The sequence below is a fragment of the Pipra filicauda genome, unplaced genomic scaffold (assembly GCF_003945595.2).
Source record: "Pipra filicauda isolate LSUMZ 115617 unplaced genomic scaffold, ASM394559v2 scaffold62_size3274119_pilon, whole genome shotgun sequence".
Classification (NCBI taxonomy): domain Eukaryota; kingdom Metazoa; phylum Chordata; class Aves; order Passeriformes; family Pipridae; genus Pipra; species Pipra filicauda.
Genome location: NW_024104787.1, coordinates 2,085,762 through 2,108,695, shown reverse-complemented (window position 1 = coordinate 2,108,695; position 22,934 = coordinate 2,085,762). Strand labels below are relative to the sequence as shown.

Here is a 22,934-nt window from a genome sequence, read left to right as displayed (position 1 = left end):
AATAGCCAATCTACCACTTGGTGGTTTTTATGCCAATCAGAAGCTGCAATGGTAGCAGGCAGCCCTGAATGCTTGAGATCAGCAGCTAAAGCCTCAGAAGCATTTCATTGTTCCATAATCTTTTTTCATACTTCATTTTACACACAAGTATGTGGGCAATTTGGAGCCTCAAAAGTGAATGCATAGCAGAAGTGAATGCATTGTAAAAAATACAGACCCAAAGCATAACTACATTCATGTGCTACTACAGTACTCATTTTTAAAGTCAAAGTAACTTCAAATGCCATCTGTTTCTGCTAAGCTTGTGCAGTTTGCGTACTTTTTAACTTGTGAAAAATTCTAAATTTTGTACTTACAAAACACAGGCAAGGTAAGAGCCATAGCATTAAAATCTTCTATTTAACAAGAAATCCAGTGAAGCAACGTATTTTCACAGAGTATTGACAGTACAAGAGGGAAAAGACTCAAGCATCTTTACATGGTTTCCATTGAGGATACCATTTTGCTGCTAATTATTTATGTAACTGTCCAATAACAGAGGGAATTCACCATCTCTTTTAATCCAATTTGTGTACTGCTCACTGAATGCAAACAGCTTTTAGCCCTAGGCTCAATTCAAACCAGAGACAGTTGTTAAATTATTTGCATTGATGGTCAGATCTCACATCTGTGTGAATGGAAGAAAGAAATGATGGCAAGTCTTAAATTTGTTCTTAGCAAGTTCAAGGCAATGGGCAGACCAAACCAAGGAACCTCTCTTTCCCCTCTGGGACCCAGTTATGGGAAGGCATAGGAATGGCGACAATTTGGGAAGTGATTTGTCCCACAAAACAAGCAATTCAGGTATTCAGCAAGGGGAGAATCTGCACCACCTCCTGACCTCCCCATTGCTCTGCCTTGCAAGGTGCTTCACTGCTATCGAGCCTTTGCTTCAGACCGTCTGAGTCAGAGCTCCTCTCTCATTTTTTATTTCTACTTCCAGTACGCTCCTGAGGATGAGCAAAATGCACAGATCATATTCTGTGACCACAGAGTGATATATAAATCACATTTCTGGGATACACATGCTTCCTAGGCTTCCTCTGATGCTGCCTGAAGTCCTGCAGACGTGTTAACTGGCCTTTCCAAATCCCAGCCCTTTACAAGAGGAAGTGTAGCGCACAGTCTGCTGCATCTGACTTCCAAAAGCAATGAGGAATATGCACAGAGGTGGAAGATGCCTGTTCCTCATTGCTATTATCATATTACTTGTCTAGTATTTACCAGATTTTATACACATACACTCTCGTGGCCCAAAGGTCTTGGCTGCACCATTTTAGATTAATCAGGCCTGAGCTATCCGGATCAAAAATGGGGTCATGAGGGGTGACATTCAAAACAGAGAGTTTCTCCTGACAACAGAAGCAGAAAGTGCTGCCCATATTACAATCTGAAATAAAACAGCAGTTTTCCAGTAACTTTGTGAAAAATCTGTTAAACTGACTAGACTCCATCAGCTGTGATGACAATCCCAGCACATATTTTCTTTTTCCTGTTTTCTGTGCAATAGTGACCCAGAGATGTTTTTCCATTCACAAGACAAATAGGGAAAGGGCAGGTTAAAGGCTAAAAAGAAGAACTTGCCTAGGAGCAACATTTCTCCACTGTCAAAATTACTTATAATTACTGTTAATATATATATTATGTACCAAACAAAATAGTTCTATGGTTTTTATGAGGCAGAAGTCGCAGGCCCTATGATTCACTGCATGCAGTTGCACAGCAGTCTAGGGTAGACTTAAAACACACTTCTATATTAATCTCGAATAGACATGCAAACCTGCATATTCAATTTTCTGGGGTGGCCTCAAGCAAATCGTCTCACCTGCAATGAGACAGATGAAACTATGCCATTTGGGTTTGCCCCACAGCTAATGCGAAGTGGAAGAGAGCTGTAGAAATTGCCATGCCACAGGCTTGTACTGAGAGCATCCTCTGGAGCCAGTAAAACTGGCAATACATGGTCCTAGCTCTCTGCATATTCTGAATCACAAAGGGACAGTCCATGTAAAGATGTTCATTTACACAACAACAGTCAAAATAAATTTCTCCATTTAGATATCCCCTTCGCATTGTCAGTCACACTCATGGTCTTATCTCCGGGGAACTTCCAGCAGCTTCACATTCTGGTTGGAGTGCAAATTCCATAAACATGAAGCAAACACCTCTGGCCCCTGGAGCAGCCCTTTTCCCAGAAACCTACATAGGAAAACCCATGGCACTCTAAAAGACCACATGGCAGAATGGAACCTTTGCATTCTAAATCCACTTTTATTACTGTTTCCAACCATCACAGGAACCACACAGCATGTGAGTCAGAAAATGCAGACACCAGAGATCAGCAAAGTGGCAAATACCTCTCACTTGTGAGTACAATCGAGATCAAGCATCCAGCTGCTGCCCTCTGCACTGGACTCCCCTCCTACCCCCAATTCACAGAGACTCTGAAATTTGGTGCTAACCTCACCGCTCCAGTCATCAAACTGAAAAAGGTGGCAAATCTAAACTATACAGCCTGCTTCTCCTACTTGCCTTCCATAAAACACACTCCCCAGCAACACTGCCATAAGCTCAATAGAGAACACTGACATTAGCAAAGCTGTTGAGTTCATTGGAGACTTAAACCCAGCAGAGCAGACCCCTCCACAGGCACATTTCTGCTCTCTGCCCTCTAACTGGGCAAAGAAGATGAAGTGAAAACCACAGTGTTAAGCCAATGGAGAAGTTGCCAGGAAATTTCAAACTGCATCAAGCATGACAGCCAATGGAAACCATGACATAAAGTTTAGAAGAAGGTCACTGCTTCAAAATCTCCTTCTAAAGAGAGATTTTGTTATGTTCTTTCCTTTGCAAGCATGCATCAACAAAGCTAGAGTACCAGAGACAGAGAAGAAGCGGGTATATAAAAGAGAAGCAAAATAAATTTTAAAGTACTTTTTGCCTGGGTGGTTCAGGCACATGTTTTCAGCTTTTGGTACAATGTGTGCATCTGCAGAACTCTTCACTAATGGGCATGGCAGTGATTTAATGACAGCCCATGTTCTGCACGGCTGATAACCCACCTGCACCATAAGGTCGGTGGAGATGGACAGACTCTACAGCAGCACCTGAAAATCAATTCTCTCTCATTTGGGAGGCTTTATCTTGCATACTCAAATATTGAGACTTTGACTGATGTATTCCTGGGTTGGTTCATATGTGACGCAGGACAGAGCTGGGACCAAGCCTTATGCCTTCCATTCACCCAGCTCCAAAACACAGCCACTTCCAGAAGGTTTCAAAAAAATTTTATGCTTACTAAAAATCTCTGAAGATTCAAAAGGAAAGACCATGGCCACCTGAAGAAAAGGGATTACTTCCTTGCAATGGGACTCTGGTCTTCTCCTGTGTCTAACAATGCTACAGTTGAGTATATCACTGCACTGCTTACGGGTTTTCTATTTAATATCTTAACAACACATAAAAATATTACATTACAGTGACTGCCCTCCATTAGGATTGAATCACCTTTATATTTAACAAGGGGGAAAAAAAACCCAACAAAAAGCTCTGGGTTTTCTGCCAAAAGCTGTGTGCTCTGCTTTGACTAAGGTCCTCTAGGAGCTCTGCACAAGCTAATACAACTAATTTAAGGTATTTTATCTTGTACAATTTGGATATAGTCTTAGGTTTTTCAGAAGTACAACAGAAACGTGACACCGGCTCAGCCGCAGGTGTTTTCCTCTCTCCTTATGTCATGTTTCATGGCAGCTTTCCACACTTAAAGGCTATCATACATGGAACCCCATCTCTTATAGCAATCCACAATCATTTCTGTGGACTCCCTAGACCAAGCCAACATAAGAACCATGTGGACTCACAGAGTCAGAAAGCAGGTTCAAAGATGATCCAAACAACCCGCATGGCTACATTGCTGAAAGAGTTGTCAGTCAAGACCACTTCTAATTCCACTTGATATACATACATAACCTGCTAACTAGCTGCTAAAGAGTTCTCGCTGAGCTGTTAAAATATTTGCCTATAACTTGTTGTGGAGTCCTTAGTAGGGTCCACTTCTCACAAAGTGATCACTTGAAGTTTCTGTAAAATATAGAGCAAAAAAATGCCACTTAGTGTTTTCAGAAAAATCAACTCACAACAGAAACCCAGGAAGAGAGATCAGCAGATCTCTCCCTCACGTTCACCACATGTGCATCTCCAATATAGAGGATAAAAAATTAAAAGACTTGTGGGTAGGAAATAACAAAGGGCAATTAAAAGTATATAAAACTTTCTCATGGCTTTTCTCTGGTGTTTTCTGCAACACAAATGTCACAGTATTAATTTGTTTACTGTCCACAGATACAACGATAACCACAATTGCTTCCCAAAGAACATTCAGTACAGCAACACTCCCTCTCTGCCACCAGAGTTTTTCCACAGCATCCTCTGGGGACTGGCACCATTGAGAACACCAGTGCATGGTCCTGAAAACACAAGGTGTCCTGCCCAGCTCAGAGAGCCAGGTCCACTGATGACAGGGGAGGAGAAAACTCATGCAGTCTGCCAGAAAGAGACCAAAGAGAGACATCATACATGAGCTAAAGTGCACCTTATGCTACTAAAGGCAAAACTCTTGCCCCTAAATCAGTACTAAACTCATGGCACTACTCCTGACTTAAGAATATTATCACTGAAAGAAGCATGTTAATGAGATTAACCACAGAGATGTTGCCACATACAGAACCACATGACTGTGTCCTTCCACATATGCATAAAAATTCAAACTGAAGCTCATCAGAGACAAGTCACCCAAGCAGCTGCCTATTGCTGCAGATAAAATGCTTATCACATCACAGCCTGGGCCACCAGCCTATTCAAGTAAGAAGGCAAGTGATTCCTTTGGGCTACTTCCATTTCTGAGGCACAACTTCGATCTCAGTCATTTGTCTGGGTTGTTCCCATTACACCTCCCTTTTCTAAGTGACTATCAAAGTAGTCAGAATAGCATGAGGAAGATCTCCTGGGCATCACAGGAGCTTAGGATGTGTCAGATAAATGTATCAAAGAGGAGATTATTCCTGAACACTAAAAATCCACTGGAAATATATATGACAGCCCCAAGGCAGTCTGACACTAGCATCCCTCACCTGGGGCGGTTAGACAAACAGCTCATATTTTACTCAGAGTGAAAAAATCACACACATTATGGTTCTCTGACACTCTTTAATCTTAACACAGCTGCAAGCTTCTTTCAGCAGGGAAACCTTCTGGGTGAATGTGACCTTTGGATAAATCCTTGCATGTTCTCTGTGGTGGTATTTTTTGTTACAGTCAGTCTAATGATTCACTTTGTGAACAGCCCTGGGAGGGATCTTTTTACCAGCAGCCCCACAGACCTGTAAACGCATTCCTCCATCACTATCACACCTGCAAAAGGTACTACAAAAGGGGAAAACAAAGGGTCAACAACAAAAAAAAAAAGGTATCCTTTCACACTTCCATTTGGATTACTGCACAGAAAGACAGCATTCATGTTTACAAGATATATAAGGGAACAATAAAAGTTTTTAACATTGAGACAACTGGCTTCTGGTAAACCCTGTAAGAAGTTGTAACTATTTTCTAGAAGCACTAGGTACCTGAACATAATGCATTTTCCTAGGACAAGTAAGGCATCGTCGAGCTTGCAGAACTTTCCCACTCAAAGCAGATAGTGGACACTATAAGAGAGGAGGACAAAACCAATATAAGCCTTGAAAACTAACCCACGTGTCTCTGCCAGCTTTCAGAAATACCATTAATCTTAAGATAAAGCTGGTTTTCTTGCAGTTGACACTCAATATTACAAAAACTGTTTCTGTTCCTATTGGACATAAGCACAGTAACCCTCTCTTGGTGATTCCACACTCAACTTACAACACAATTCTTTTGGTGAGCCACCAAGAAGCCTGAATTTGGTCTGACTGTGTAATTTGATGGGTTCCAAGCTGCCCAGAAAGGAAGGTGTCAATAACTGCTGAATAAACTACTTCTCTGTATTTAACTGTTGAGTGGGCTATTGGGCTTCTTCATGAAATACCATCCTATCCAGAGCCCTAAAAGCTGAACTAGGTCCACTCTTGCTACCGACAAAAGATGAATCAAAGATGTGGTTCATGTCAATCTGGAAGACTTTCTCACATCTGAATGGAAAGTAGACTTAAGAATTTTATTAGTTCCTTAAGCCTGAAAGTGAAGGATGCTGCCAGCCACAAGCCAGCATACGCAAGAGATTAATTTCTGTGTTCGGATCTTTAGCAATGCACGTAATTCAGGCAACAGTCAGGAGCAGGCAAAAATACATATGTCACGTATGTAGGAATGACAGTCAGGTAACATGTTGGTTTATGAGATCAGTCTCTGATCTCTGACTTTCCTGGCTCAAACTCTCTTCTTTCAGGCATCTGATGTTTTCAAATGATAAAACTTTTACCACTAAAGCATGAGTAGTGGTGACCTGGAATGAGTTCAGATGCATTTTCATGCTTCCTTCTCAGGAAGGAGCGGTCCATGTCATAAGAGCCATCAGTTGTTCAGTAATTCAGAGGCAGTCAAGGGCTGGATAGATACAGGGATGACACCATGGGCTTCAGTAAGCTCTGCTGTCACATCCTGAGCTGTAAATGTAACAGTAGGACACTGCAAGAAGCTCCTGTTGCTGTTGTTCATATTGTACCAACTCAACACACAATGCTCCCTCCCTTAGGCTGCCAATCCAGCATTTTCATGCGCGCCACATAACCCCAAAAATTGTATGTCAAAGGGGCTTATCCACATATACTGATATATACTGCAATACTAAGTTTTCTAAAGCATTGTAATAAATATTACAACAAACTTTAGAGTCTTTCAGAAAGTCAAAGAAACAAGTTCCTATCCTTGGAAAAGGTTACTGTGGATGTCTAAACCATGCAACCTTCTGTTGTTAGTCACCATCCAGATTTGGTAGGTCTTTAGGGAAAAATCAGGCTTACTTTCCCCTCAGTCAGTATCAGCCCTCACATCAATAAATATTGACCACAACATAGAAATCAGTAAATGTTTAAAATCTTCTTCTGGGTTTTAATTAGAAACACTGAGAAAATTTGTCAACTCCTCACTTCCTAGTCACATGGAAAAGCTTTTAAACATTCTGCATAGACCACTGTCGATCAGGCCCATCGTAGTTATGGAAGTAAAACATATTCCACCAACAATTCTCTGAGCATTTATGTGGGATCTTTAACCTTGGCATGACTTTGAACCCAGGCTGCATCTGCTGCAAGGACAGTGAAGATAATAAATAGCATCTTTTTATGTCACAACAGTTATTACTTCCAGTGCCACAGTTAAATTTCCTCTGTCTATATAAAATTTTAAGTTCCATAGATGGAGAATGTTGACAAAAATCCATGTGGTATTCCATTACTAAAAAGCATTTCTGGCCAAGTACTTTATCATTTGGAGAGAAATATGAACAGCACTGAGAGACAAAGAGAAATAAAGGAGGAAGGTGAAGAAAATTCTTGAGGCTACAGTGCACAGTTTGCATGCAGCTGATAAAAAGAACCATGCAGCGTGAATTCCTCACCTCAAAAACCAGATGGGAATCCTGGCTAGGGATATGACTGGCTCCCCCATAACACAGGCTATGGAATAGATTATGTCAAGTCAGGCAGCGGTGTAGAGGTCTTGGGAGAAAGCACAGACTCATGAGAGAAAACCCTGCTGAAGAAGTTTGCTTCCTCATTGCCTCTCTGCCACCATGTTTTGTGCGATCTCACCAGCCATGCAGAGTACACAGTTCACAGATGCCTGCTAATGGTGTTCTTCACCTGCAGGAGATGTCTGAAACAACTGTACAGAGATCAAACTAACCAGGCAGACAAACTATCTGGAGATCAGCACAGGTGAGTTAAAGGACAGCTGCAAGATAAACCTCTTTAATCCAGGTTAAAATGCCTGGGTACTCTATTTCAATTTTGTGCTCATAGGTACTTTTGAAATCAGATGTTCACTGCTAATGGTTGAAGATTTGGGCCCCTTACAAAGTGACGAATCGTGATGCAAATAGTGGGAACCGTATATTGACAAAACACAGCCTAACTAGCACATAGAATCTGAGATCATGTTAACAACCTCAATAACAGATAAAACAGCCACTCGTTTGTGGGATCTGTTTAAATTCTTCTCTGATTACAGAATCACCTTCAACCTCTTCAAGTGGTATCTTGGTCACCTTTCTCTATATTGTCAGCAAATCATCTTTACCTTTGGAAACAAGGCCAAGAAGGGTATTCCTTGTGACAAGCAGTCCATAAGTCTTTTTTGAAAACATTTTCTATAACCACAGCAAATATCGAAATTATTGAAAGTCCTCTTTGAGGACATCAAGAACATCTATGATCTACATCATCACCTTGTCATACTCCAGGGAGTATGAAAATTTTTTTCATGAACAATGGCCTGAAAAGTTAATACAACAGAGAAAAATCATGTAGACAGACTGATGAGCAGAACAACAAAAGTGAGCTTTCAAACCTCAGCCAAATCCTTGATATCTGAAAACAGAGTGTGGGGTTTTCTTGCATATCAACTCCTCCTGCTCCAAAAGTAAGTGTTTTATAGTCCACGCCTCAATTCATTACTAGGGTTTGACTTATTTTTAGGTTCTTACTTGCCAAAGATACATTGCTGTATGGAATATTAATGGGGTTGTCATCTAACTGGGCCTTAAAGGAGCAGAGAAGATTTAGTACCTTCTTAAAAAAACTAGCAACACTTTTTTCTGAAAGTTTGAGAATTTGTGCTTTGAGAAGAATAAGACAATTCACTTCTTGTGCATGTGAAACCTCTTAAATACCATCAGAAGGACTTGAGCTTGAGGCCAGCAACCAGACATTTTCACATTTTAATCTCAACTCCGCTCTTGGCTTCCTGTACAGCAAAGAAGTCTTTCTTCATTTCAACAACTTTAAACCAGGGTACAGTGAAAATTAAATGTTTACACTGCAATTTGAAAATGTAAAGTGCTAAGAAGGAGCACTTAGGAAATGAACTTTGTAAACTTTTTCCTTGCTGCCATGGTATCCACCATCCTCAACAGCCTCTTACTTCATGTACTCATAGACTACATAACCTTAAGCACTCATTCTCTGTAAACTACATACCTCACTTGAGAGCTGATGTACAAAAATCAGCTGTCTGAATACCTTAACACTTACGACAGCTGCCTCTGGACTGATCATAAGAGAAATTACTTGTTATTAATTTTCACATACTGGATTTATTTTAGCTTTTATGTTTCAGGAATATTATGTAAACAGAATGTTAGTTGTAGGAGTACCCAGGAATGCAAGAAAACATATGGCTCCAACTCCCTCAGTATTCCCAGCACATTCCCCAGCAATTTTAATCTCAACTGGCTTAAGTGGGGGAGTCAGGGAGAGACTTAAATGCTCTCATCTTCTGCATATCATGATGAAGAGGAACCACAGCACCTGCTCTCACATATGCAGAGCCTTGCATTTGGGTGAAAATGTAACCCTACTGCTGCCGGTAAGTGAGGAAGGTACTCTTTATAGCGTATTTTGGACCCAGTAGCATTTCAGTTCTACCTCTGCTCCAGGATGGCACTGACAATATTCGTAAGTCTGTGCCTGCTCTGATGAATGCACCAGAGACAGAGTTAATCATGGGAGCAGGGCCACACACATATGTTTCTAATCGTCATCTCAACAGGTTGCAGGGTGGGTGAACCTGACACACATACCCACACACCTAGATCATGCCATGTACCCTATCCAAGATTAAGTATTGTGATGGTAAATATTTAAGATGGATAAATGCATATTACTGAATAAGCACAAGTATTGTGCCACCCATTCTTGTCTTAACTTCCCAGTGAGTTTGCTCTGGTGGTGCAATACCCTAGGGTACAAAAATCCTCAGGTGCCAAGACTTGTCACAGCGGGTCATGAGCCTTTGTTGTCACAGCCCAAGCCCTCACCAGCACTTGCCCTGCCACATATGGCTGTGTAAGACCTGTGTGCTCACAGTTAATCAAGAGCTGCATCTGTCTCTCATCACATTGCTGGTGCCTGGTGCTTGATCTGCTCTTGCTCTCAGTGCTCCACTGCCCAGGGTGTGAACATTTTGCAGGTTGAATGGCAGCAGGAGAGGCCCCCAAAATGGTTTGTGCTGCATTTGTTTGGGAGACTGTGTAAATCACCAGTAATGTGAAGTACTGATTTCTTCGTGTGCTGTGAAGACTGAAAGAAAAATGAGGCTTGAAAAATTAAAAGCTAATTGCTTTACACACTAGCAGTTGCACACTTGAGAGAGCAAGTGTGGAGTATGGGACCCTTACAGGGACAGATAGGAAAGAAGCAGATTTGCCTATACCCTGGACTGCTACCTTATACCAGACAGCTACTTAAAAGCTGACATAATGCAGAGGTCCACGGAGATTTCAAAGACTGGGAACACCCCAAATTTTTTGGATGTCCTGTGAGATTTATAAAAAAACCCACAAAACTGAAGGAAAAACCTACAGCTATTAAAAACACCCACAAGAAAGCTTTCAGTTAAATCTAACCCATATAAAGTCTCCAGAATGGATCACTCGCATGCATCAAATAAGCTCTCCAAATGACAGTGAGAGAAAGCTTCATAAGCTGCTTGGAGCTATCAAAACCTTCCTAAGGTAAACTTTCTAAAAAAAATTTTTTTTGTGCTGGTCACAGCTCACATCTTGCTTTGTCTGGTTATCCTGCCAGAAGCATAAATGAACTCATAAGAATAACAGGAGGATTAGGTTAAGTTTATTTTTAAAACATTTCCCACAAATTCATCTCATTTTCCTGCTTATAAACACCCTTGTTCATCTTTGCTGTGTGTCTAATTAGGCAGGATATACTGCAGGTGGCTTAAAATATGAGCTGAAATATAGTAGCTTTGCAGTTATGCATGTTAAAGGAAAGGTAATTAAAATTTCATGCTATGAGATGTAAACTGATCATCTCAAGGGCCTGAAAGGGATTTCTCCCCCATGTATGACATGGTATGGTTGGCCAGATACAGTAGGGGTGGGTTTCCTCTTCCTTGCAACGCTTACTAGCCTCTGCCCAAGGCAGAATATGACATCTGATGGGTTGGTTTCTTGAATTATTTATTTAAGGAAACAGACCTATTGCCATCAGCTAAGTATCTCTGAATTTTATTTAAAATCAATACTGCAATAAAGCTTAAAACATAAAAAGTTAAAATTAAATTAAAACAAACTAGCAAAGAAAGCCCCGCCAAGAACCTGTCTTAGAAATTAATTAAAATGAGATCGAACGGGAGGTCTTGGATTTTTAACTTTGGTAGTTAAAAATCTGTGGTACCTGACAGAGACATAGGGTGATTACCTCTGATGATGCTGACAAATTTTCCAAACAGCATCTCTCCAAAAATGAGATTTATTTTTGCAGCTAAAAAGAATACTTCAGTGTAGCAAGTACTTTTTCTTTGGCAATGGATCAAATCGCACCAAATGGCAGGTGGCATCTTTTAAAATATTTCCACAAGGGAGGATATCACTCTGCTTTTCTACCAGTTTTTCTCCACATCTGCTCTCCTCTTTTCAAAAATCATGCATTATATTATGATACTGAAACGTCAGTGGTGCTTTCCCGAATAGAAAAGAGCCCCTTCAAAAACTACTTATTACTGTTTGGAATGGGGATGTGATTGTATTTTGCTATGGTAGTCCAAGGGCACGCTCATACTCACTGTGAAATAGTGGCATTTTGATATTGTAGCTTTAATAAGAATATTTACAATGGGGAACCCTACATTAAAAAAGTCATGCCTAGGGCATGTTTAAAAGCCTATCAGACAGGCTTTGAAATATGTGAGGGACAGTAGACCTCGCACTGCAGGCTTTTTCTACAAACTCCTTACAGCCAAGAAGAAAGAACCACAAGTGAACTCAAGTTAGCGAAACACCAAAAGGATCTCTCAGTTTCTTGTGGTCAGACAAATTAGGTCTTCTGCCTTGGGAAGTCACCCCTTAGTTTTCCCCCAGAAAAAAGAGGCAAGCAAACAGGATCTGAGTGCCCCAATTAGAACGTGGGGGTTTTTGTCCAGCCCAGTAAAGAATGCATCTGCTGTCTCTGAACCAGCTGAAGTTTTCTTAAGTTGTCTGTGGTACAACAAATGGTGGGAAGGCAAAACAAGGATTATTAACTGGTGCAAGAGATTAGTTTAATAAACCTGCATGGGATAGGAAAAGTCACAAGGATGAAAACCTGTCACCCAAATACACCAAAATTCCCATTGACTTAGATGAATCAGGATTTTACCTCATAACTCCAAGGCACTGTAGAAAAAGAAACAAAACCAGCCTACCAAACTTCTGTTAAAGGTAATCCAGGAACAACAAGTTCTGAGAACGCAGTCCATATTGGCCAATAAGAAGGGCATTTAGGGTACCCTGCTTTTCTGTTAGATGTCTCCCCCTCTCCTCTCTATCATCCTTCAGGATTACTTTTGTCTCAGTTAAACTGACCTTACATTTTCACATGAAGAGTCTCACATCTGTCAGACGCTGGACAATGAGGAAGACAGCATTTGGTTATGAAACACTGGACTTGAATTTCACTGAACCACGTAATAAACCAGAAAGAAATGAAGTTTTACTACGCAGAAGCAGGTTTTTGTAATAAGTCTCTATATACCTGCATGTGCAATAATAATAAATTGATTTTTTTTTCCTGGAAAAATGAGAAAAGAAGCCTCACATTGCACCTAGAACCAGTAGGAAATAATTTTTCATTCTCTGTAAAAGGACAGGTGGGGTTGTGATCATGTATTTAGCTAAACAAAACAAACACATTCCAGACATGCCATCCTTTGAAGGAAAGGAAACTTCCAGGGTTTTAATCACACAGTAGTATGCTGCTTCATCTGGTTTTTTTATAAGAGATATCTCTGTTAAAAAAAAAAATCATTAACTTTCCATATAGGGAAGCACAAACTGGGTCATTGGGGAAGCATGCACTTCTCAGCTGGAAGCAAGCCATGGATGGTCTCAGGTGAACAGTGTCTATCCAACACCACTGTTTTGTCAGATTTTGGAGCCCTCTCCACCCTAATCCCCACTCCACCCCCCCCGCCAATTCCCAATACCTCAACAGGAAAGGAGACATCTGTGAATCCTCTGGCATTGCTTCAATGTTTTACAGCTGTAATAACCACTGATACAAAGAGAAGAATGTTTTCTAGCCTCAAATTCCTAAGGTACTTTTCTGAACAGAAAAGTGGATAGGACTTGGTTTGTGAAAAATATCCCACCAGGGGAAGGAGTGTGGGGAAAGATGAAGAGGAATCATGATCTGCAGATAACTGAGCTCAGCTTGGCTTTAGATTTATCTTTTCTGACCACTCAACCCATTTGTCCAAATCCAAACCTCTAAATCTAAACAGTATTTTTCTGGCAGCTTGCATTCCCTCGCTCTTGGCTTTATCAGATGAAAAATACTTCAAGGAGGGGACTTAAAACATTGGTGAGCCATAGACTTACATATATGCAGCATTTCTGCAGTACTCCTTACCATTAGAACATAGGGACGACAGTTTGAAGCTTGCTGCTAGAAATCCCAAAATGCACCAGACACTACAAAGTCCATTTTCTCTCATTTGTTAGCACTGTCAGTCACCAGCACTCTAAGTCATGGTGCCTCTTACCTGTATGTCAGCAAGTTCATCACAGCCTTACACAAGATGCACAGGTTGACATTTAGTGGTTTGAGGAATAATGTCAATTTATATAGGAGCATAAAGTAAAGGCAGCAGACAGCCTGGACAGATAGGCACAGAGAACTGTTTCCCAAGTACCAGTGTTCTTGGAAGGGTTTGGGACACAATGGCTGACAAGCATAAGGAAAAGAGACAATGGGCATAAACTGATGGACAGAAAGTTCCACCTGAATACAAGGAAGAACTTCTTCACTGTGCAGGTGACTAAGGACTGGAACAGATTGCCCAGAGTGGTTGTGGAGTCTCCCTCACTGGAGATATTCAAGAGCCATCTGGATACAATTCTGTGCCCTGTGCTCTAGGATGACCCTGCATGAGCAGGGAGGTTGGACCAGATGACTCCATTGTGGTGCCCTTCAACCTTATCCATTTTGTAATTCTGTGATTCATAGAAAACTCACATCCTGGTGCAGATTTGCTTTAAAAAAACCCTATTATTATTTCAAATATTTTTAAATTCCTTTCTAACCAGAAGATCCCTGGGTTGTACAGCTGCTCAGTGACAATTTGCCCAAGAAGCTGCATAAATTGTTTCATCCTGAGCCTCTCTCTGTTGTGGTTACACTACTGCTAGTACCTCAACTCAGGGCCAGCTTCAGGCTGGCAGTCTGACAGGCATAGAAACATCCAAATCTTAGCACAAGGGCAAGTGGAAGCAAAAGCCAACCCCTGCTCTGTGCCAGGTCTGCAAAGGGACCAGTCACAGCTTCAAGCCATCAGTCGTTTTCTCAAGCCAATGCCACTGGCTTTGTCTTGAAGGGAGACACAGGCCAGCTCTGGCCTGGCGTGGTTTAGATGCAGAAGCCAGGACAAGAGTCACCCTGAGGAGCAGCAAGAGCTACAGCTGCCCTTCACTTACATGACAGAGGAGCCTTGAAGCAGCTTGGCCTCAGCAGGAACAGCACAGGCAACTGCTCTGCACAAATGCACAGCCAGGGCCAGAAAATCTCATGGGGAGAATTTTGCAATATGTGCCCTTGGCAATAAACTGAGGGTTCCAGAGATGCCAGTTCCACCCACCCCTTAAGCACTTGAATCAGGATTTTCTGAAGTCATTCTTCAGCCTACATTTTTTTTGTACCATCCTGCCGAGTGAATATAGGGGCATAACCACATGAATTTTACAGCTGTAGGTCATCATTGTTAACAGGGAAAAAACCTTCAAACCTTCTGATTCAAAGCCACAAACCCTTGGCCCCAATCTTTTAAATACAGTTTGTAATTAACTTAGCAATGCAATGGCTCGCATGCTCTCTGCATCCATTTATGGCCTAACTCCCGAACTTAATAACAGAGAACCAACAAACTACACAACACTGCAATTTATACTCTAAATTTAAGCAGTAATATTTTATCTAGTTAAGCGGAATTTTTTTAAAAAAACTGCAAGACAGCAGCAGCTACCTGCATAAAGTTATTTGGCTAACTGAAATTGGAATTCATTAACTGATTAACCAAGAGCTATAGATGGAGTAATGTCATCACATCTCAAGCAACATTTAAGATGAGAATTGTAATATAGTAGATTTGCAATTCTTGAATGCATGTGATTAACAGATTCAAACAAATGATGCTATTACTATGTTAATTAAACCCTGCCATAAAATATAGAATGGGATTAAATTCAAGTGTTTGAGAGAAAAATAGATCTCTTAGGACAATTACAAAAGAGAAAAAGAGTAATCAAGCATTTGGCATGCTATTGTCTGTTAAAATCATAATAATAACAATAATAGCATCAATAAAAAATATATAATAATAATAGGAAGAGTAATACCAACAAAAAGACTTGTCTTAAAGAGTTAGGCACACAGATTTTCCAGTCTGAAACAGAGAAATCTACTGCACGGCAAAAGCAAGACACTGAATTTTTTTCTGAAGTTATGGCAGTAGTGAGAGTTTTGAGTGCTGTCCAACTAGTCATTTATGAACTCAGCTGCTGTGTAGGTGTATTAGAGACAGGTGATATACTGACATCATGTTGATGTCATGTTCCAAATCTGTTGATGTCAGCTTTAAAGAAAACCCAACAACCTACTAGAAAACCACAGATGCTAATGAGGGCAGGTGTTCTAGGAGTATTAGTCCTGTGTCTTCCTCTACAGTGTCTCCTGCAGCCCAACATGTCCCTGCATAAAGCAGCACTGCAGTGCCCCTCTCACTGTGGTCCCCACACCCATTAGGAGCTGCCTGCTCCTGTGCCTCCCAAGGAGGCTCCTGAGAGGTGTCAGTCATGACCAAGCAAAGTAGGCATGGGGGTACACTGGGGAACCGCTCCACATGGCCTCTCAGGGCTGGAGTCACATCCAGGCCCCTGCTCCAGCCCCGCTCAAAGATACACAATGAGATCAGCCGTGGAGTAGGGCTCGGTGAGCACATAAAAGTCCTCTTCTGCTTCCTCAAGTCCCCTAAGCTCCCCAAATCCTCATCCAAGAGCTTAAATGGTACCACAGTATTTCCCAATAATGTGATAGAGTGTTTTCTGGTAATAGCAGCATGAGATATTGAGATAGTATCACCTGTTTTTAGTGCTGCTTATACCCAAGAGCAGCTTCAGGAGTTTGAGTGCAAGCTTAATTGCACACATAGCTTAATTTTAATTTTATTTTTGCAAGGACCAATCCAGGACACTTAACCATACTGAAATACCAAACCAGATAAGCAGCAATGGTAATGACACTAACTGCTAATCAGTTCTTCACGTGGGCTTTACCAAAATGTCCTGGAAATTCAAAATTGTTTCCCTGCTTAATGAACTTGCCTCCAAAAAGTTAAACCCTAAGGGTTATTTTTAGAGTATTACTCATGAGTACTGAACAATTAGCAATGCATTAAAGACAAACAAAAAATACCAGCCCAAAACTAAACAAAGCAAACCACAATTAAAATCGCATAACATGAGTCTAGTTACAAAACAAAAAATTAAAAAAAGTGGTATAAAATTAGATGCTAAAATTCTTCATTTGCAGTCAGGACTATTTCAAAATCCTTTCATGTACACTTACATTGTGCTTTCTTCTACCATGTGCTTTGCAGGGAAACGCAAGTCACCAAAGTCACAACACCAAAAAAAAGGATTAAGGGCAAGGTGCACAACCTAAGGCATCAGACATCTCTCAAGGTCAAGCTCAGGAGTCAACACACAGCTAGGCCTCTACTCTTTAAAACATGAACTATATCCTATTCACTTAACAATCATGACAATCATGCTGTATGTTTTTTGGATGGCTAACAAAAGGAGAAACTACTGCTGTAAAAAGAACAAGACTTAAAATGAATTTAAGACCATCTTCACAGAAATCTCCTCAGTAACACAATGTCAGACAAATGTTTGCAATGCATTGTTCACTGCCTTTTTTGGTCTCTGCAGAAAATACACGCTAATTTGTCATGTTCCTGCTGAGTTTATTTCTATTTCTGAGAATTTTGAATAACAGCAGGTCACTATCCAAGCAGCATAATGAAAATGAAGCAAAGTCAATAATATAGGCAAAAATGACCAAGAAAGGTTAACTCTTCAGAACGCAGTATTTCAAATGGAAAAATTCCATAATACATAATGTTGGAGGTTAAAAACTGAGAAGCTATTCAATTCAATGATGAGATGAATAGAAAATAAAAGAATCTGACCCTACCCTTCTGCCTCCTCACTTTTCTTACTTATAGGAACTTGTTCAGAGTTAGAAAAGCAGAATTTGAAAAATTTTATTTAAACCTAGCCTGAAATTAGAGGACATTGACTAAATATGCTTTTCCAAAAGACCTCAGAAAAAAGATGTGCTAATTTAAATTTCTTTTAATGGTAACTCAAATTTTTTGCAAAAGTACATCACCAGTAATGGGTTTTTTGAACAAAAATTAATGAAAAAAGCAAATCTCTGAAATACTTGTATTTATACTTACTTACACACACATACATACTTATATCTGCAAAGATTAATGACAGAAAGCTTTCCAGAACTTTCTTGAATGTGTGTCCCATAATCATTACCTCCTTGCAGAAACTTCCTAGTATGAAAAACGGTGACGGTCATTGACTACATTGCTTGCTACAACTTCATCAGTTTCTAACAAGAAGCAGCATTCTACTACATACCATTATTTAACTGTACATTATAGTTTATCTTTTATTCCTGTGTTGGGAGCTGAGCATTCTAACAGTTAGCAACATCAAAATGGAAACAAATGAACAGCTCCTCCTGACAGAATATGACGTTCATTTCAACATAAAGTTTCCTTAGGGAAAAACATACTTTTCTACAAAAGAACATAATCAAATTAAATACTTGCTTGATTTTATTGCCTTTCCAAGACAAACATTAGACATAATTTTAAAGGAACAGAAAAGCTCTACGGTAATTCTTGTCTGCAAGCATGTAGAAATTTTTTTTCTGGCTGCTGTAGTCAAAATATAAATCATTTTCTGCTGTGGTGTCAGGAAGTGTATTGCACTAAATTAATCATGAGCTACTTTTAAAAAGGGACAAAAAATCCACTGCAAAATTAAACAAATCTCTCTGGGCCTGTTTTCCATTTGCATTGTCATCACTTACCTTTAAAGGACGGTGGAAGTGAGATGGGAATGTTGCTGAAATGCATTCAACAGAACCTGCGTGTGTGTTAGCTTCTCTAGCACTCTCTGTTGTGCCTCCAGCCATTAGAAAAGATAAAGTATCATAACCTGCACACAATATAATTTTTACTCTTTGCCAGGCTCCTAGCACAGGGATACACTATAGCAAAATAAATGCACAGGCACATAGACTACAAGCCAAGCTGTAGTGCTTCTTCTAGCATTTCCCAGTCCCAGGTGTATTTTGCTGGAGTAGATAAAAGTCTTTCTGTCTCACTATAAAAGAAGAGGAAAGGCAGGTCTTAAGGGAAATCGAGTCATTTTAGAAAGCTTTTCCTAATAAGTCCAATAGTTTAGCAGACGTGTCCATGTGGGGAAAGCTGGGTGCACAGAGATCAGGCAGCTCCATTTGCCATCATACAACTGTGACTCGGCTTGCTTTTATCTTTTATGTCAGGCAATCAAAAGAAAAGTCAATTTTATTTACTAAGTGAGGGGTAAATAAACTCATGCCAATTGAAGAACAGAAAATATGTCTTTGTGGTTTAGACTGGAAGCATTTTGAAGATAAAAAATCCTAAATAATTCACTCAGACAAGGCTTCTAGATCCTCGTCTGTCTTTCTTTCCTCCCAGGGCAGGATGGCATGCATGGAACTTTTGTTAACTCTCTCCTTCCAAACTCCCAACCCAAAAACTACACCATTCAAGAGGCAGTAGTTATATTTAATACCTCTGCTTTAATAAAGTAATTTTCAAAATATTTCTGGGAAGACACAGAATCACAGAATATTCTGAGTTAGAAGGAACCCACAAGGATCATCAAGTCCAACTCTTAAAGCAAATAGCCCAAACAGGGATTGAACCCATGAACTTGGTGTTTTTAGCATCCTGCTCCAACCAGCTGAGCTAATCTCAGGGTCACACTTCCCTAGACCACAAGCAATAGCAATTAAAGTCAGCCTCAACTTTACAATTGACTTCAAAATCACAGTTTACAAAAATGTTCTGAAATCTTTTCCTTCTCTTTCCTCAGTCTCCAAAAGTACTTTTTCTCTAGGTGAAAAAGTGCCTGCCTTTCTCACTGTTGGCTGCTTGGGTCTATTAGCTCAGGACCCTCTTCTTCTGACTCCAGCCTCACAAAACCTCCCCATAATATAACTCTAAGCCTGCATATTAATTCTTAGCAAAAGCAGTTCAATGCATGTGTTCAAATGCTGCTGAAATTGGGCCAACTGTGTGGTTTTTCTCCTCGCACAGTAACTTAGTATCTCCCTCCAAAGCTAGCCACACTTACCGGTAAAATGTGGTATAATCCACTGTTGAATGACAGCTCTGAAACTCCCATGCTTTGAGTTTCTGGCATTCCCGATGAGCTCGGAGTTTCACCCTGACTGTCCCATGACAGAGCTCAGGTACAGGTTTTCTCTGCGGGCGGCTGCAGAACTCATTGGACTCCACGCGCCAAGATTCAGCAAAGTCGTCCACATCAAACTTAAAATTCCCATCCCCCCCAATCAGGTCATCTCGCTTGTGCCCGTTGTAATTGCCACACAGACCACAGAGTCTGCCTTTCAGATGTGGTGCAGCCATGACTTCCACAAAACTGTCTCCATCCCATGATATTTCCAAGCCTAATAAAAAGATGAGACAAAAACAAGCACGAACATACACACAAAACAAACAAACAAAAAAAAAAAAAAGAGAAGAAGAAATTGAGGATAACAAACTGCACCTTATGTTTGCGAAACAGTGTTCATGGGAACCTGAACAAAGCCATTGGCTTTGTTCTGATAATGCTGTTAGACTTCTATATATCTTCCAGTAACTGCCTCTGGCAAGTACAGTGTTTCTTAAATCACAGTCAACTACAGTACACTCATGCCTCTGTTTATTTTTGTTCCTCCTTCCTAGTGAATGGGGTTATGCGAAAAAATATCAAGTCAAGACAGAACTATTCTCAACACTGAAAGAGGGCTCTTGCAAAATTCTGCAAATTGAATTTGCTATGGTAAATTGCTAGCTGATTTCACAGGTAGTTTAGAATTTCAGCCACTGTCATCCATTGCACAGGTCATGGGCATACAAAGGTGTCCATGCCCCATGAGACTGATCCACCAGTGACCACCTTATGGGACACATCCTTTTCTTACCTACAAAGCTGACACCGATCTCTTATTTGGGTGAATACAACTGTTCAAATACAAGCACCTTATTTTGTGGGAGTAAAGAGTTAAAAAGATTACAACAAAGATATGCCAGATGGTCAAAATTGTTGTAAGAAGGTATTCTGAATTGGATTCAAACTGTTCATTCAAAAGGCATAAATTACCAACCTTCTGACATTGTCTACACTCAGAAATGATGGTAAACATCTAACCTTAATCTAGTGGTTGGGATATAAACCCTCTGCTACAATTTGTTTTACAGAAAGGTTTGGCACTTCTGGTACATCAAAATCAAGATTACTTTCTTTGGCTGACATCCACTTTAATCTGTCTGTACTCACCTAAAAGCTAGATGTCTAGCATAAGTCAGCTGTCTGGGCCCTCTCTTTGACAGAGAGAAAAAGGCAGCTCCGGATCACAACACGAATGTCTAATGCAGGGGGAATGAATGAACTACCTCCTGAATGGCTTTCTGTTTCCAGTGATATTTTAGAGGGCCCAAAGATCAGGTGGAGACTAAGCTTCTCATTTTTACCTGGGTGACTGTAAATTAAATGAATTCCATTTTTTGAGGAGTAAATATGCATCTCATAAGGGAAAACAATTTGAGTATCATATGGGATAAAAACAACACCAAGAATCACTGCTGCTTAACTTCTACCCAAAAATGTTTTTTCTTGTAATTATTTCTAATGTCTCATGCATCCTTCTACTTCATATGCCTGCAGTAATCCTGCATCTGAAGACCATAAATCACTTTGCTGATGTTAATTTACCCTCATGAAGTACCTGTGAGCAGTGATTAGTTAAGGATAAACACAGGACTGTGCTTTAAACAGGATAATCCAGATTTTACCCTCTTCTCACTGCCTGGCCAAGAATACCAAGAAGCATCAATCTGCGATGCAGGACCAGGGCTTCGCTCCAGCTTTCTTTATTTGCTGTGTGGGCTGGCTTAGCGCCACCCTTTCCTCTTGTAAATCAGTGCTTGTCACTATGTGATCCAAATCCTGCGCTATCCTCATGAAAGTAATTAACATACCAGGGACTCAGTTCAAAGCTGGAACCCTTCCTTTAGCAACACATCCCATTGTCTCCTATGGCAACTCCTACCCAGGCTGCAGAGAAACAGAGTGAGGCTCGAGTAGCAATTATGGCCATGTCACCAGGAGTTTTGGGAACAATTTATTCACCAAGGCTGTGAAGACTGTTCTGCATCACCTGTCACTACAGTCTATTACACCATGTTTTCTTACCACTGTAGGTTAGCAATGATAGCACAAATATGTCCTGAACAGACTATGCTTGAGATCAGTTTTAAACTGTCTAATAAACCCCAGTACGGATGGGACCACAGTGTCCTCCTCCAAAGACACTTTACACCCAGCCAACTGAGAAATTGTGCAAGACTACAACTGCTAATGAGGCCAGCACAGTGGCAAGGGGGAAAGCTGCCTTTTAAGATGCTTCATACATTCATTATCATTGCTGGACAAATTCAGACTCCAGCTGTCTTTGCTTCTGACTATGTTGAACAAAACAAAACACAGCTTGACTTGCAGACACAAGATTAATACTGCCGTGCTGGCATTTAGAAAAAACTTGCCATTAACTTCTAAACCAGGATTTCTTCAGACTTGAGAATCATATAAACTTTCTCAAAGTTTAAAGCTTCAAGATCCAAATTCTCAGACAGTTCTCTTCAGATAATAACTACAGCTTTTAAGGTGGTGTTCAATTTCTTTCCCCAAACAAGCTCCCTCAGAGCCTGCTCACTTTAAACAAAGTCAGAAAAGACTGGCTAATGATTCTATCTTAATTTTCCTTTTATGCCTATTTTTTTGCTCAGGACAAGACTTACTGACCTTCAGTGAAAATACATTAATTAGGAAAGGTTAACTTTAAAATTTTCGTGAATATTTGTGTCCCTTTCATGAGAGTTAAGTTAAACTAATTGTTACATGGTGCTTTTGTAGCCCTGTAACAGGCATGTAGGTATGCAGAGAAAAAATAACATAAAACTATGGCTTTTCATCTCAGCATATAAAAATGTACATTTTTAAACCTAGAGATTCTTATTTTGATTACTGGCTTTGATTCAAGAGACACACTGTGTAACTACCACAAAAGGATGTACGTTCCTCTAGCTGGGTACAGTTTAATTACACTTTATTCTGCTGTAATTGCTCAGATGGATGGGTAATTTCTACCTTTGATGAACAGCCTAAAGGTTTCTGTCCATAACAGAGCTTATTCCTTTTTGGAGTAACAGGGAAGGGTATTTATTCCCACATGCATGATAATTTCATTGGAGCCTGATCTCACTGTGCAGTGTGTGCCTTCTGTTTGTTC

The 22,934-nt window shown here is 40.3% G+C and overlaps 1 protein-coding gene across 3 annotated transcripts in view; it reads right to left on the bottom strand.

Moving 5' to 3' along the window:
- BMPER (BMP binding endothelial regulator) overlaps window positions 1–22,934 on the bottom strand; it is a 146,771-nt gene that overhangs the window by 24,324 nt on the left and 99,513 nt on the right. For all 3 annotated transcript variants that reach the window (XM_027729158.2, XM_039388271.1, XM_027729159.2), the window contains one exon: window positions 19,712–20,048. In XM_027729158.2, the coding sequence (XP_027584959.1) occupies window positions 19,712–20,048 (337 nt within the window). The remainder of the gene's footprint in view (window positions 1–19,711; window positions 20,049–22,934) is intronic.